This window comes from Borostomias antarcticus, assembly GCF_949987555.1.
Source record: "Borostomias antarcticus genome assembly, chromosome: 25".
In the NCBI taxonomy this organism is placed as follows: Eukaryota; Metazoa; Chordata; class Actinopteri; order Stomiiformes; family Stomiidae; genus Borostomias; species Borostomias antarcticus.
The window spans coordinates 9035456-9047955 of NC_140258.1; the positions used below are offsets into that span (position 1 = coordinate 9035456).

The 12500-nt window shown below is 50.1% G+C and overlaps 1 protein-coding gene across 1 annotated transcript in view; it reads right to left on the reverse strand.

The window, feature by feature from the left end:
- The window catches only part of eml4 (EMAP like 4), a gene marked incomplete at both ends in the record, with an annotated part of 40719 nt that overhangs the window by 11993 nt on the left and 16226 nt on the right, over positions 1-12500 (reverse strand). Inside the window, 9 exons of the mRNA XM_084458651.1 lie at positions 741-851; positions 1672-1741; positions 2530-2679; positions 3227-3350; positions 5779-5814; positions 6167-6192; positions 6299-6442; positions 9469-9666; positions 11244-11391. Of these exons, the coding sequence (XP_084314777.1) occupies positions 741-851; positions 1672-1741; positions 2530-2679; positions 3227-3350; positions 5779-5814; positions 6167-6192; positions 6299-6442; positions 9469-9666; positions 11244-11391 (1007 nt within the window). The remainder of the gene's footprint in view (positions 1-740; positions 852-1671; positions 1742-2529; positions 2680-3226; positions 3351-5778; positions 5815-6166; positions 6193-6298; positions 6443-9468; positions 9667-11243; positions 11392-12500) is intronic.

Consider the following 12500-nt stretch of genomic DNA (forward strand, 5'->3'; position numbering starts at 1 on the left):
CATCTAATCTCTCTCAGTCGGCAACACAATGAAACCAGGAATCCCATGTCAACATCTTATCCGAAAGTGCTTCAATCAACAATGACACAACAGTGTGATCAACAATACACAATATATGACAATACATCTCTTTCATACTGCTTTTTTGATAAGCCATTCATTGCCAGGGTGAAGCTGAGACCTCTGGTAACCAGAGAGGATAATGATTAACCCAGCCCTGAATAGGCGCTAGCGCGATCGTTTACAGCGCTGGGTATCGGTTTATTTGTGGCTAAATGGGCCATTGTGCGCGGGGGTGAGATTGCGTGTGTTCCGTGTGTTTTCGTGTGGGGCGAGCGAACCAGTAAAAAAACAGCTGGAATGTGGCAACTGCAGAGAGAGAGAGACAGAGAGAGAGAGAGAGAAAGACAGAGAGAGAGAGAGTAGGAGCGAGAGAGAGAAAGAATAGTAGAGAAACAGAGGGACTGTAAGCTACTACTGATTAGAGGGGCTATGAGGTATTCAGCACCACAATAACATCACATTGACCCACTAGCCTGATTACGGAGCGCTCAAAACCGAAACAATACTCCCTACCGCTGGTTGGGATCTACGCTGCACGCCTGCAGCACCCACGACTTGGGATTTATACACTGATTGAATGCACGTATCTACGCAGAATGAGGGGCTGCTGTGGACTACGGTTCCCATGAAGCAATGCGTAAAATACCTCTGATAAAGTGTGTGTCTGGGTTACTTACCGCTTTGGAGAAGGCCAGGGAGCCCACCCCTCTCTCGAAGGTGCCCAGGCCGATGACCTGCAGGGTGGACAGACTGACGGAGTCCCACACCCGCACATGGGGCTGCAGCGGCTGCAGGAGACACACACACACACACACACACACACACGCACACACGTCATGATACTTGGGTGGTCTAAACCATTTCCTCTCCTTGTCTTAATGGTTCAGTTCAAGTTTCCGCACCCTGTCGTTTTTTTCTTTCCGAACCCTCAGTGAGTAGTGGACATAAAAGAAAAGGAGATGTGGGAATTAATCCACTGCAAACTATTGAGACACGTCCCAGCAGGGTTGGACTGACGAGGCTCAGACAGGATTCTAGCCTCCCGTCGTTCTAGGGAAGCCAGTTGTGAGCATGTTTAAATAGTACTTAAACATAATGAGCTGGATTAAGGCAAAGATGACTATTATACATGAGTGAATACGGAGCACATGTCTGTCTGTGTGTGTGTGTGTGGACGCGTGTGTCTGTCAACATGTCAAAGACAAGCGCTGGCCTGCGAGGCAAACAACAACACAGCTACAGGACATGAGGAGACAGTGGAGCAAACAAGGATTATGCAGCAAGAAAAAACAGATCTACTGTACATGTACGCAAGATGGAATTAATTTCAGCTCAACCGCCACCTGAATAAACTATTAGATTTTAGCGGCATCTCAGCTTTGGCAGCTGCTCTTTGTTCTTGTATTTATGTAAGAGAGGAAAGGCATTTGCGTTCCTAGAACCAGTTTACCAAACATGCAACGTTGCACTGAGGAACATATGGTTGGAGGACTGGTGGGAGAGGGTGTGGGGGGGTGAGTGCTGGGGGGGGGGGGGGTTGGACGGGTAAGGGTCAGGGTGCGAGGGAGGGCTGGGTGAGGGGGGTGACTATTGGGCAAGTGAGCTTACCCGTCCATCTTTGTCCACTCCTGCGATCTGTCCGGTGGCGATGCGGATCTTATCAGGGTGAACAGCAAGGCTGTAGGAGAGAGAGAGAGAGAGAGAGGGAGAGAAAGAGAGACAGAGAAGCTAAGTGAGTAAAGCTATTAATAGTGTGGGAATTGGACAATTCCCACACTATTCCCTGAAGTGTAGGAATATTTTTAACGTGAGTGACCGTCTCTTGACCACTTTCCCGGAGGAAACGCATGTGTCCAGTTTCCCCAGTGAAGGGTCAGGTGAACTGAGGGGATAGAGTACCACCTGCTTGACTGAGCCATGTCTCCGCCCCTAAGGCAGGTGGTTCGAAACAAAGAGAGGTCTGAGTCAGGCCTCTGTCATCTGACCGGCTCATTTGACTCTCCCTGCTCTGGATAGACGCTATTTGCATCTCATTTGCATCCACCGTTTATCTTAAGGGATCTCTGACAGGTTTGAACCTGAACGTAGTTGAAAAGGATGGGGCAGGTACTGTACACAACAGTTAGAGAGAGAACTATTGTGTGTGTGTGTGTGTGCCAGTTACATTACTTCCTAATCCACCTTAAAAAGGTTTTTTATGAGGTGTTGGATTCAAACTACAAAGAGTCAAACTAGCCCAGACCCAAAAAATCATTACATCCAGCTTCTTCTATTTCTTTGGAAGACTTTGCTTCAGGTAAGTCTTGAGTTTACAAAGCACAAAAAAAAACAAGTGCTTCATAACTTTGTTCAGGTGTAGCTCCGACTTTAATTACCATAAACAGCATATCCCATTACCATATCCTACTGTACCGTACAGTGCACCACCCAGCCAGTCTTTCCAGTTCTCCCTAGCCTACATCTCACCATTTCACACAGTCAGTGTGACCCAGGTAGTGGCGCTGCGTCCTTTCCTCGTAGTTGAAGAGCACGACCACCGAGGCTATGAAGTACACAATCTCCCCCGTAGGCAGCAAGTACACGTTGGCTCTGCAGTCTCGGCCCCGGTAGCCGTACCTGGTGCAGGAAGTCAAGGAGCCCGGACACAGAGAGAGAGGGAGATAGGCCGGGCGTGCGACCACAAAGATACTCTGGAGACGCGCCCTTCCCTTCCAGGAAATAATCGAGGAGGACAGGCGAGGGAGGCCGCATTGTTGAAGTATCGGGACTTGGCCTTACTCTGCCCAAGCGAGGGAGCATAAATGGTAAATGGACTTATATAGCACTTTTCCACCTTAGCGGCACTCAAAGCGCTTTACAATGACCTCTCATTCACCCATTCACACACACACTCACACACCAATGGCGGTAGCTGCCATGCAAGGTGCTAACCTGCTCATTGGGAGCAATTTGGGGTTAGGTGTCTTGCTCAAGGACACTTTGACATGTGGACAGTTGGAGCTGGGATTCGAACCACTGACCCTTCAATCACTGAACGACCCGCTCTACCAACTGAGCTACAGCCGCCCCTAAATAAATGAAGGAACACAGGACTAGGAGATGTTAAGTCTGATGCAAAGCGCCACAAGGAGCCCAGCCCGGCTAGCCTCGCAGGGAAGGATACACCCATTCCAGTTTGAGTCTCTCGGGAGGAAGGTCTGTACGGACGTCATCGTAGTTCTCCACGTCCGAGGGGATGAACATGGTGATGGGCCGGCCGCGCATGAACATCTTGATGTAGTCCCCCTCTGTGGAGGAGAGAGAAAGAGGGAAAGAACAATGTTAGACAGGAGGACAGGTGAGACCGGAGGAATGTAAGAACACCACCACCAACACACTTAGCTGAGGACTAGCAAAAGTATAATTCGGTGAAAGCGAAACAAGTATAGCGCATTGTTTTTCACGTTGAAAGCAAACCAAGTGAAGCTTGTTGACTCCAAACTCATGCTTTTGAACTCAACTCCACGGCCATTGAAGACATAATTGCGGGAGTGACCTTCTCACCATCGTAAACCCACATAAAAATACAGCGCTGCTCAAAAATAACTTGGGTCAAGCCAACAGCGCTCCTTTTCACATTAGGTGAGTCAGAGGGGTGAGTCAGAGAGCATGACATGAGTTTAGTCCATTAAAACCACCAGGAAGAATTCGGCAGCAAGGAAGACTGACTTCTCGCCACCCTGCTGGTCGCTGACACACATAATCACCGAGTGTGAGAAAGCCTTTTATACCCAGACCTCAAAAAAACGATTTCTTTTTTTTTTGTTTTGTTAGTGGGCCGCACATGCTTTCCACTCCTCCGAGGATGAGATCCGGGTAGACAGATGGACGGAGAGAAAGAGAGGCCGACGTACAGAGAGAGGGGGAGAGGAAGAGCCAGACGGAGAGACAGAGGAAGAGAGGAAGAGACAGACGGAGAGACAGAGGGGGAGAGGAAGAGCCAGACGGAGAGACAGATAAACGGAGGAGTGCTGGGTGTCGTGCAGACGAGCGAAGCGGTGTGAGTCAGTGACTCTGAACCCAGTTGGAATATAGGATGGGAGCATAGAAGAAAGATAGATAGAGAGAAAGAGAGAGAGAGAGAGAGAGAGAGAGAGAGAGATAGAGAGAGAGAGAGAGAGAGAGAGAGAGAGAGGGAGAGAGAGACTTTTGCTGTGGACTGGGATTAAAGGAATGTGTTTCCCTTGTCTTCCTTCCAGGTCTGTGGGGGGAAGAACTCTCTAAGTGAGGGGAGGATGTGAGGGACGGGGAGAAAGGGATGGAGGAGAGGGATGAGGGCGAGAAGGATGGGGATAGAGGGATGAGAGAGGGGGATGGGGAGAGGGATGAGAGAGAGGGATGGGGAGAGGGATGAGAGAGAGGGATGGGGAGAGAGATAAAAGAGAGGGATGGAGGAGAGAGGGATGGGTAGAGAGATGAGAGAGAGGGATGGGGAGAGGGGGATGAGAGAGGGATGGAGGAGAGAGGGATGGAGGAGAGAGGGATGGGGAAGTCCGTTTGGAGGTGGATACATTTCTTAGTTATTGCTCATGAAAACCACCGTGATTCAACACAATCCATCTAAAATGATTGTGGCGTTTGCTGTAGAAAATAAGTTTTGGTCATGGACACTAATACTGTGTGTGAGCCGTGGTCTGCAGACTTCCACACTAATCTTTTCTCGGACTAGACCAGGGGTTAATGATGCCAGGAAAAGGCTGAATTCCCCAATAGCGATAAATGAATTAGCCAATTACAGCCCCTTCCAGACATCTCAGGACCAATCACATTACTGGCCAGACCACAGGTCGACCCGTCAGAGACAAGGCATGCTTTTACCCCGGTGAGATGGTGCCTCGGGCGCGGAGGGCAGGGCAGGGCGCTCAGGCCACAGGTATGCCCTCTATTTAGGCTGCTACTGAAACTTTCAATCTTAATCTCAAGTGGTGAAATGATAAATCAGTACCACGTTTGCAATTCCTTCTCTTAAATGGGTATGTCTTTTTTTATAACAAAATTTAAATTAAAATTCTATGTAATACTGTATATTGCATTATAATTTTCATGATGAATAAGCAAAAAGAAAAAAAAGTGAGTTTAAGATTGCATTTCCACAATGCTATCCAGTACTGTGGAATTTCCTTGTTTGGGGTGAATTGTCAATAAGCAATGTAAAATGCTTTTTTATACTCTGCCAAGTTTGAGACTGACTGAATTCAAACAATTAATCACATTCCCTAATTTTAAAGATAACAATTTTACCACCTATTACCACCAATTGAGAATTGATTTGAATCTTTTTCTGTTATCCTAACAAGGAAACAAAAATATATTTGTCATGTCATCATGAAAATGATAATACAGTACACATTTTGGAAAAGGAATTGCAAACAAGTTATTGATTTATCATTTCACTATTCGAGATTAAGATTGAAATAAGTTCGAAAACTTCCATAGGGTGGACATCACATGAGGGCAATTATGTCCAATCAGGAGCGAGAGGTGAGCGGGGTAAAGAGATTCTCTGTGTGTGGTGGTATAGATGGAGTGATTAATCAGAGAGAGACAGAGAGAGATAAAGAGATGGAGAGACAGATCAGCCAGGAAGCAGAGAGAGGGATGTAGCAAGCGCTCGGTGGCTCTGGTGCTGCCAGCAGGCTCTCTGGAAGGGGAGGGGGGGGGGGGGGGGGGACTCACCTGCTTGGCTGTTTTTCTCACGGGTTGACATTTTGGCTGGTCATGAGACAGAAACAATGTCATTCAACGAGACACACACACACGCACTCACACACACACTATGATACTAGACAAGAGGAGAACATCTACAGATGGTCATTGGGTGGAATGGTTCAAAGTTTGGACAGGGTGGGATAGGCAGGAACCACGAGAGCTGTGAAAACCTCAAAAATGTAGCGTCTGGAATTTACTAAAGGCGAGTCACCAGCCTAAAGTGATCACATTTTACATGAGGTGATATCACAGTGTGTGAAGGGCAACTGCTATGGTCAATTCCCACACACTCTAGTAGTAGTTCCATTCTTCAGACAGATGGGTTACACCTGGAATGAACATTAAGGGTCTTTACCTTGGCTTATCACTGGGTCTTTGTGTCTGAAAAAAAACAGAGAAAAACATTCCTGACTCGACCGCAAATGACGTAAGCAAGTGAAAGTCCAGTGTCAGTGTGCGTGTGTGTGTGTGTGTGTGTGACACTCACTTCTCTGCATTCTTCACCACCTTGGCCAGCAGTTTGGAGGTGGAGGCGGCCTTCACCAGCTTGTTCCTGCTCTCCTCTCCGCTCTCCCATGTGCTGCTCTGAGACCTCTCCATGCCTGAACCCCGCTTCGCGCTGTGGCCCCGGCTACACACACGCACACACACGCGCACACACACGCACACACACACACGCACCAAAGTCAATTTTACATCTAACAGAAGCCAAAAGAGTGAAAGCGAGAGGTCGAGGGGCAGAGGAAAGCCACAGACAGAAAGAAAGCAGTTGGGGGGGGGGGGGTGCCATTGTGATCATATTGGAGGGTCACTAGTGTCTATTGCGCCGGGACAGAACGCTTCAAAATGTGCGGCAGCGAGCGGCATTATCTGAACAAACATCATCATATTGTTGACAGAGTCCCTGCTATCCTTTCACGGCACCCCTCCCTCTGGGTTAAGCTGGGCCTGAACCACCAGAGACGGAGAGATATAAACAGGGTCTCCTGCGGGAAGACCCAGGGGCGGAGAGTACAGAACAATCCGGAGAAATCCATTGCATGCTGCAGCGGGGTGGGGGCGGGGGGGGCACACAGGTGGAGAACGACGCCCAGTTATAGGTTAGTACACACAGGCCGGTTGAGCAACTCCGGCCCCAGGCTTCAGGAGGCGGATAGGCCCGTAGAGCTAAGAACCACACTCTAGAGTCTTGAATGAGAGAGAGGGAGGGGGAGAGAGAGAGAGAGAGAGAAAGAGAGCGGGAGGAGTACTTGAAAAAGAATAATCCGCATGCGTTTCTGTGAGGAGAAAGGGTTTTAATAACAGACTAGACATGGAAACGCACACGTTAGGACATACACAGACTAGCCTCAGATCACTCCTGCACTGAGCCTCCTCTCACTAGGGGGCAGTAGAGACACTAGGGGGTAGATGGGACACTGGGGGGGGGGGGGGGCTGTCTGGTCGCTGCGGTGCTAAAGCCTGCACTCTGTCCTGGAACTCTGGAGAGGTCCGCACGGAGACAGCAGGAAGAGAGACCCTGACGTCCAGCGACCTCTCTGTCCTCTATCGGCGGAGAGACAAGCAGCCTGGGTCTTCTCTCTCCTCTATCCCTGGAGAGAACCTGCTCGGAGACAGCAGGAAGAGAGACTCAGACGTCCTGGGGCTTCTCTGCTGCCAAGGCTGACAGCCAGGAATTTGGCGGGAACGGGGGAGGCTGGCCCAGAACAGAAGTGATCCAGAACCCTCGTTCGCTTGACACACACACGCACGCACGCACGCACGCACACACACACATAAATGCAAGCACACACACTTAAACAGGCCAGGAAGAGGCTGGGGCACACACAGGGTACACACACACACAGACCGCAGACTGCGTGGCCCCTAGGAGGAGAGGAGCTAGGGGGGTAGTGGGAGGAAAGCTAACAGTCCCACAGACAACCACGGCTCCAGGGGCAGAGCTGGAATGCTTCACTGGGTGTGTGTGTGTGTGTGTGTGTGTGTGCGTGCGTGCACGTGTGTGTGTGTAGGTGTGTGTGTGTGCGTGTGAGAGAGAGAGTGTGTGTTATCGGCTTGGAATAATGAGATGGAGATAAGCATTAAAAACGAGAAGAGTGTGACTCAGAGGATGTAGAGTGGTAGCTAGAGATTACAGTTGAAAGGAAAGATGGGAGACATCTGTGTTTTACAGCCCATGCCATCTTTGTGTGTCGTTTGAAAGCCTTCTAAATAGTGTACTATACCCCTGCTAAGTGGGTGCCAACGGAGTAGCACTTTAGCTGAGTATACAGACTTTTTAAAAGGCTAAGTCACCTTTCACTATCGCTACACTCGGTTAAAGAGGCAAATGTATCCAACATTTCTCCAGCGGCAGTGAAGACCTTGGTCTTTTTATATTATATGTGCTAACATGCACGCATGCACTCACGCGCATGCACGCACACACGCGCACACACACACACACACACAGTCATACACACAGTCATGCGCACACACACACACACACACACACACACACACAGTCATGCACACACACACACACACACACACACACACACACACGCGCACAATTGCAAGCAGATGAGTTTGTAGGCTAATGTGCTTGGCATGGCTCTTGGCCTGACTAATACGGAGGCCTTGCCCAGTAGACCAGCACGGATTGGTTCAGAGGGGCTCTCAATTGTTCAAGCTAATTGGTTCTCTGTGTTCCTGAGGCTAATTGATACTGATCTGTGTTATGGGTCAAAATGAGCACACTGACCAGGAGTAGAGTACAGTTGGCCGTGTGTGTGTGTGTGTGTGTGTGTGTGTGTGTGTGTGTGTGTGTAACCTGCCTGGTGCGGCAAGCACAGCTGGTCTGTGACAGATAGGGCTTCCCTGGTTCCTAATGATACAGTGAGAGGGCTGGCACTGCTACGGATGAGCACAGAGGAGACATCTGTAAACCATTCCTCTCCTCATCCTCTCCTCTCTTCATCCTCTCCTCTCCTCACCCTCTCCTCTCCTCACCCTCTCCTCATCCTCTCCTCACCCTCTCCTCTCCTCATCCTCTCCTCATCCTCTCCCTCTCCTCACCCTCTCCTCTCTTCATCCTCTCCTCTCCTCTCTTCATCCTCTCCTCTCATCCTCTCCTCTCCTCACCCTCTCCTCTCCTCACCCTCTCCTCTCTTCATCCTCTCCTCTCCTCACCCTCTCCTCATCCTCTCCTCTCCTCTCTTCATCCTCTCCTCTCCTCACCCTCTCCTCTCCTCTCTTCATCCTCTCCTCTCCTCACCCTCTCCTCTCTTCATCCTCTCCTCTCCCTCTCCTCTCCTCTCCTCACCCTCTCCTCTCCTCTCCTCACCCTCTCCTCTTTTCTCTTGAGCTGGGTTTCCCATCTTAAGCCCTCAAAAAAGCCTTGGAAACGACTAGTGATGTGAAGCTAAGGTCAGGAGAATTAGAGGCTGTTCGTGTGTGTGTGTGTGTGTGTGCGCATGTGTGTGTTATATGAGTAAAGAAAGCCAAAGGTAAGAAGCGAAGGAGCGATGAGACAATAGTAACCATGGTGTTGTATTAAAACACAAGTGATGTAACGAGCTAAGCAGCATGCCAGCCCTGCCCACGTTATGGTAAGGTCAGCATGTTCAGAGCAGCGCGATGTTGGTGGGGGGGCGGGGGGGTGGGGGGGGTGGGAACCTTTTGGTCGGGGAGGGGCCCTTGCTCTCCGGGGTCTGCCTCTGGGCCTGAGGGGGGTGGGGGGAGGGGGGGTGGCTGGTGGACGGGGAGGGCGCCGGCTGGGGGCTGGTGGGGGCGGGGCCTTTATCATTAGGCTCCTCCTTCTCCTTGATGCCCTCCATCTGGGGCTTGGACTCCTTTTTCCTCTCAGGAGGTCCGCTGTGGAGAGACGACCAGGCGAGGGTTAACGACGTGTCGCACGCACGCACACACACACACACACACACACACAGGGGGACAAGGACCATGAAGGGACAGAAGGACACACACATTCGCATGCACCCCCACTTGTACAAGGTAAAAAATGACAGCCTGTTCAAACAATGTTACCTGTGAACTATGGACAAACAACCTTATCCCACCTCAACGGTCATGGCTAGGATCAAGCATTATCTGAATACATCAGCTGTTTGTTCATGATTCACCCGTCTTGGTTCACTTCCTGTGGGCGTACGTAAAAAAAAAAGGCGGGGCCTTACCTCCATCCCCCCCTTAAATCGCTATGTCAGAATCAATCAAGGTATCCACGAAAAAAATAAATAATGTAGATGTTAAACATGGGAGTGAATGGGAGTGAATGGGAGTGAGGGGAGCAGGGTTTCCAGAGCTGTCGTCCGTGGTGCACCACCACACGGTCCGCCCCTCAGCCAGACTAGAGGAACTATGGCCCTGCACCTCCGACTCACTCAACACGAGACGTTGCTGAATACAGCTGACTCAGCCAACTACATAACGAGGAGGTAAGACTCTGGCTTCGCCACGGGGCCTAGCTACATGCCCCGACAAGCGCCCACATACAACCCCATTGTCCTGAGAGAAACCCGGGATGTTTTCATGGCTCTCATTTTGATGAATCCAAGCTGCGAGGGAGAAAGTGAACAACATGTTATGATTATTTTTTGTGTAGGGGGGGGGTTGATTTGTTTTGAGAGTCATGTAATTAAAACATGGCTTCGACATCAGATTCCGACTGGTGAAGACTGAGTGTCTGTGCTGTAGTTGTGCAATCGTTTGGAGTGACTTGTGCTTCGTCAGAGTGTGTGTTCACATTGTGCGTAGATTGAAACTGGATGAAAATATACGCGAGTCTGTTTTTGGTTATTTGTCGCTTTGTTGAGCGACAACATCACAAAATGTTATAAAAAATGTAAAGAGACAACGTACTGTAATAACAATGTAGTGTTATTAGTGGCTTCAAATGTCCTTGAAACAATTCTGGTGTTTAAATCTAACAGCTTCATGACGGTTTAAAACTGTGTTGCTAATTATGACGATAGCGCTGCAATGCCCCAAGGGACGCGACACCAGCCAACAGATTAAAACTTAAAGACAGGCGATCTCATCCTCGTAACGTTGCCATGGAGACATTTGAGTCGGAAGCACCTGAACGATCTCTAGCTGATTATCTGAGGCCATGTTTATACACCCAAATATCTGAGAAGCTGAGAATTTGCATTCGGGTCCACGTACGCTACAACTGTTGGGAGAGTCGTTTGCTTGTTGGTGGCAGTTGAAATATTTGCGGTGGAAAGGGTAGAAACACATCTTGTCCTGGGTGTGGCTGGAAATGGATCCCGTATCAAAAGGCTGGAACTAGATCTCCTTGCGTGTGAATGTGTGTGTGTGTGTGTGTGTGTTTCTGTGTGTGTGTTTCTGTGTGTGTGTTTCTGTGTGTGTTTCTGTGTGTGTGTTTCTGTGTGTGTGTTTCTGTGTGTGTGTGTGTTTGTCAGCTGTACCTCTTGGCTGCGGAGGAGAACGTCTCCTTCCGGGCGACAGACACGGTGGAGACGTCCCGGTCCCTGTCTCTGTGGGTGGGCTTGCGGCCGCCAGAGCCGCCGTTGGCGATGCAGGACATGGAGTAGGCCTCGCGCATGGGGGTCTGGCCTGCAGGGGGCAGGAGAGAGCAGGGGTGAGCACGGACAGGGACAATCCCCGGAACACATACGAGGGGGCACAGCTAGAAACACATACGAGGGGGCACAGCTAGAAACGCATACGAGGGGGCACAGCTAGAGGACGTAGGCAGGGAAAGAGGGAGGGAGAGAGATTGAGATTGAGAGGAAGAGTAAGAGAGTAAGGGAGAGAACGAGAGAGAGAGTAAGAGAGAGAGTAAGAGAGAGAGAGAGGGCGGGAGAGAGGAAGTGTAAGAAAGAGAGAAAGAGAATACGAAAGGGGGAGAGAGAGAGGGAGACGGAGAGAGAGAGAGGGAGGGAGAGAGAAAGAGTAAGAAAGAGAGAGAAAGAGAGTACGGAAAAGGGAGAGAGAGGGAGAAAGAGAGAGAGAGAGAGAGAGAGAGAGAGAGAGAGAGAGGGTTGTTAATGTACTACTACTTCTTGATACCATGTTAGTGAAGCACACAGAGGAAGTAAAGAGCACAGTGTCAAAGAGCACTGGGTTAATCTACAGGAAGTAGACAAGTAGGAAAAACAAGACAACGCACTTTAAAAACAGAGGGGGGACCTGAGGGGGATTTATTTAACACGGCAAACGGGGTCAATCCGGGCGGCCGGTGCCAAGCCTGCAGATTTACAGGGGGAGCAAGCACGGAGGGACGAAGTAGGACGCGGAAGTAGCCGGTGATGGATGAGGATTAACCGTCTGATCTCGGGGGTTGGACAAAGGATGGATTAGTCCTGGGGCAGATTCCTGGCTCACGTGCCCCCACACACACACGCACACAGTCATGTACACACACAGACGCACACATGCACACACCAGACGGCCTAACTGGTTGAGGGGCGAGCAGGAGGCTCAGAGTCACGGGGGGAGTTGCAGTCGTCTCATGGAGCCCCGAGCATTGATTAACTGTCCTCCTCAGTCTGAGAGGGACAGCGCGCACACGCGCACGCACAGACACACACACACGCACACACAGACACACGCACACACACACACAGACACACAGACACACACACACACACACTCTCTCACACACTCTCACACACACACACACACACACGCACACGCACGCACACATGCACACACGCACACAC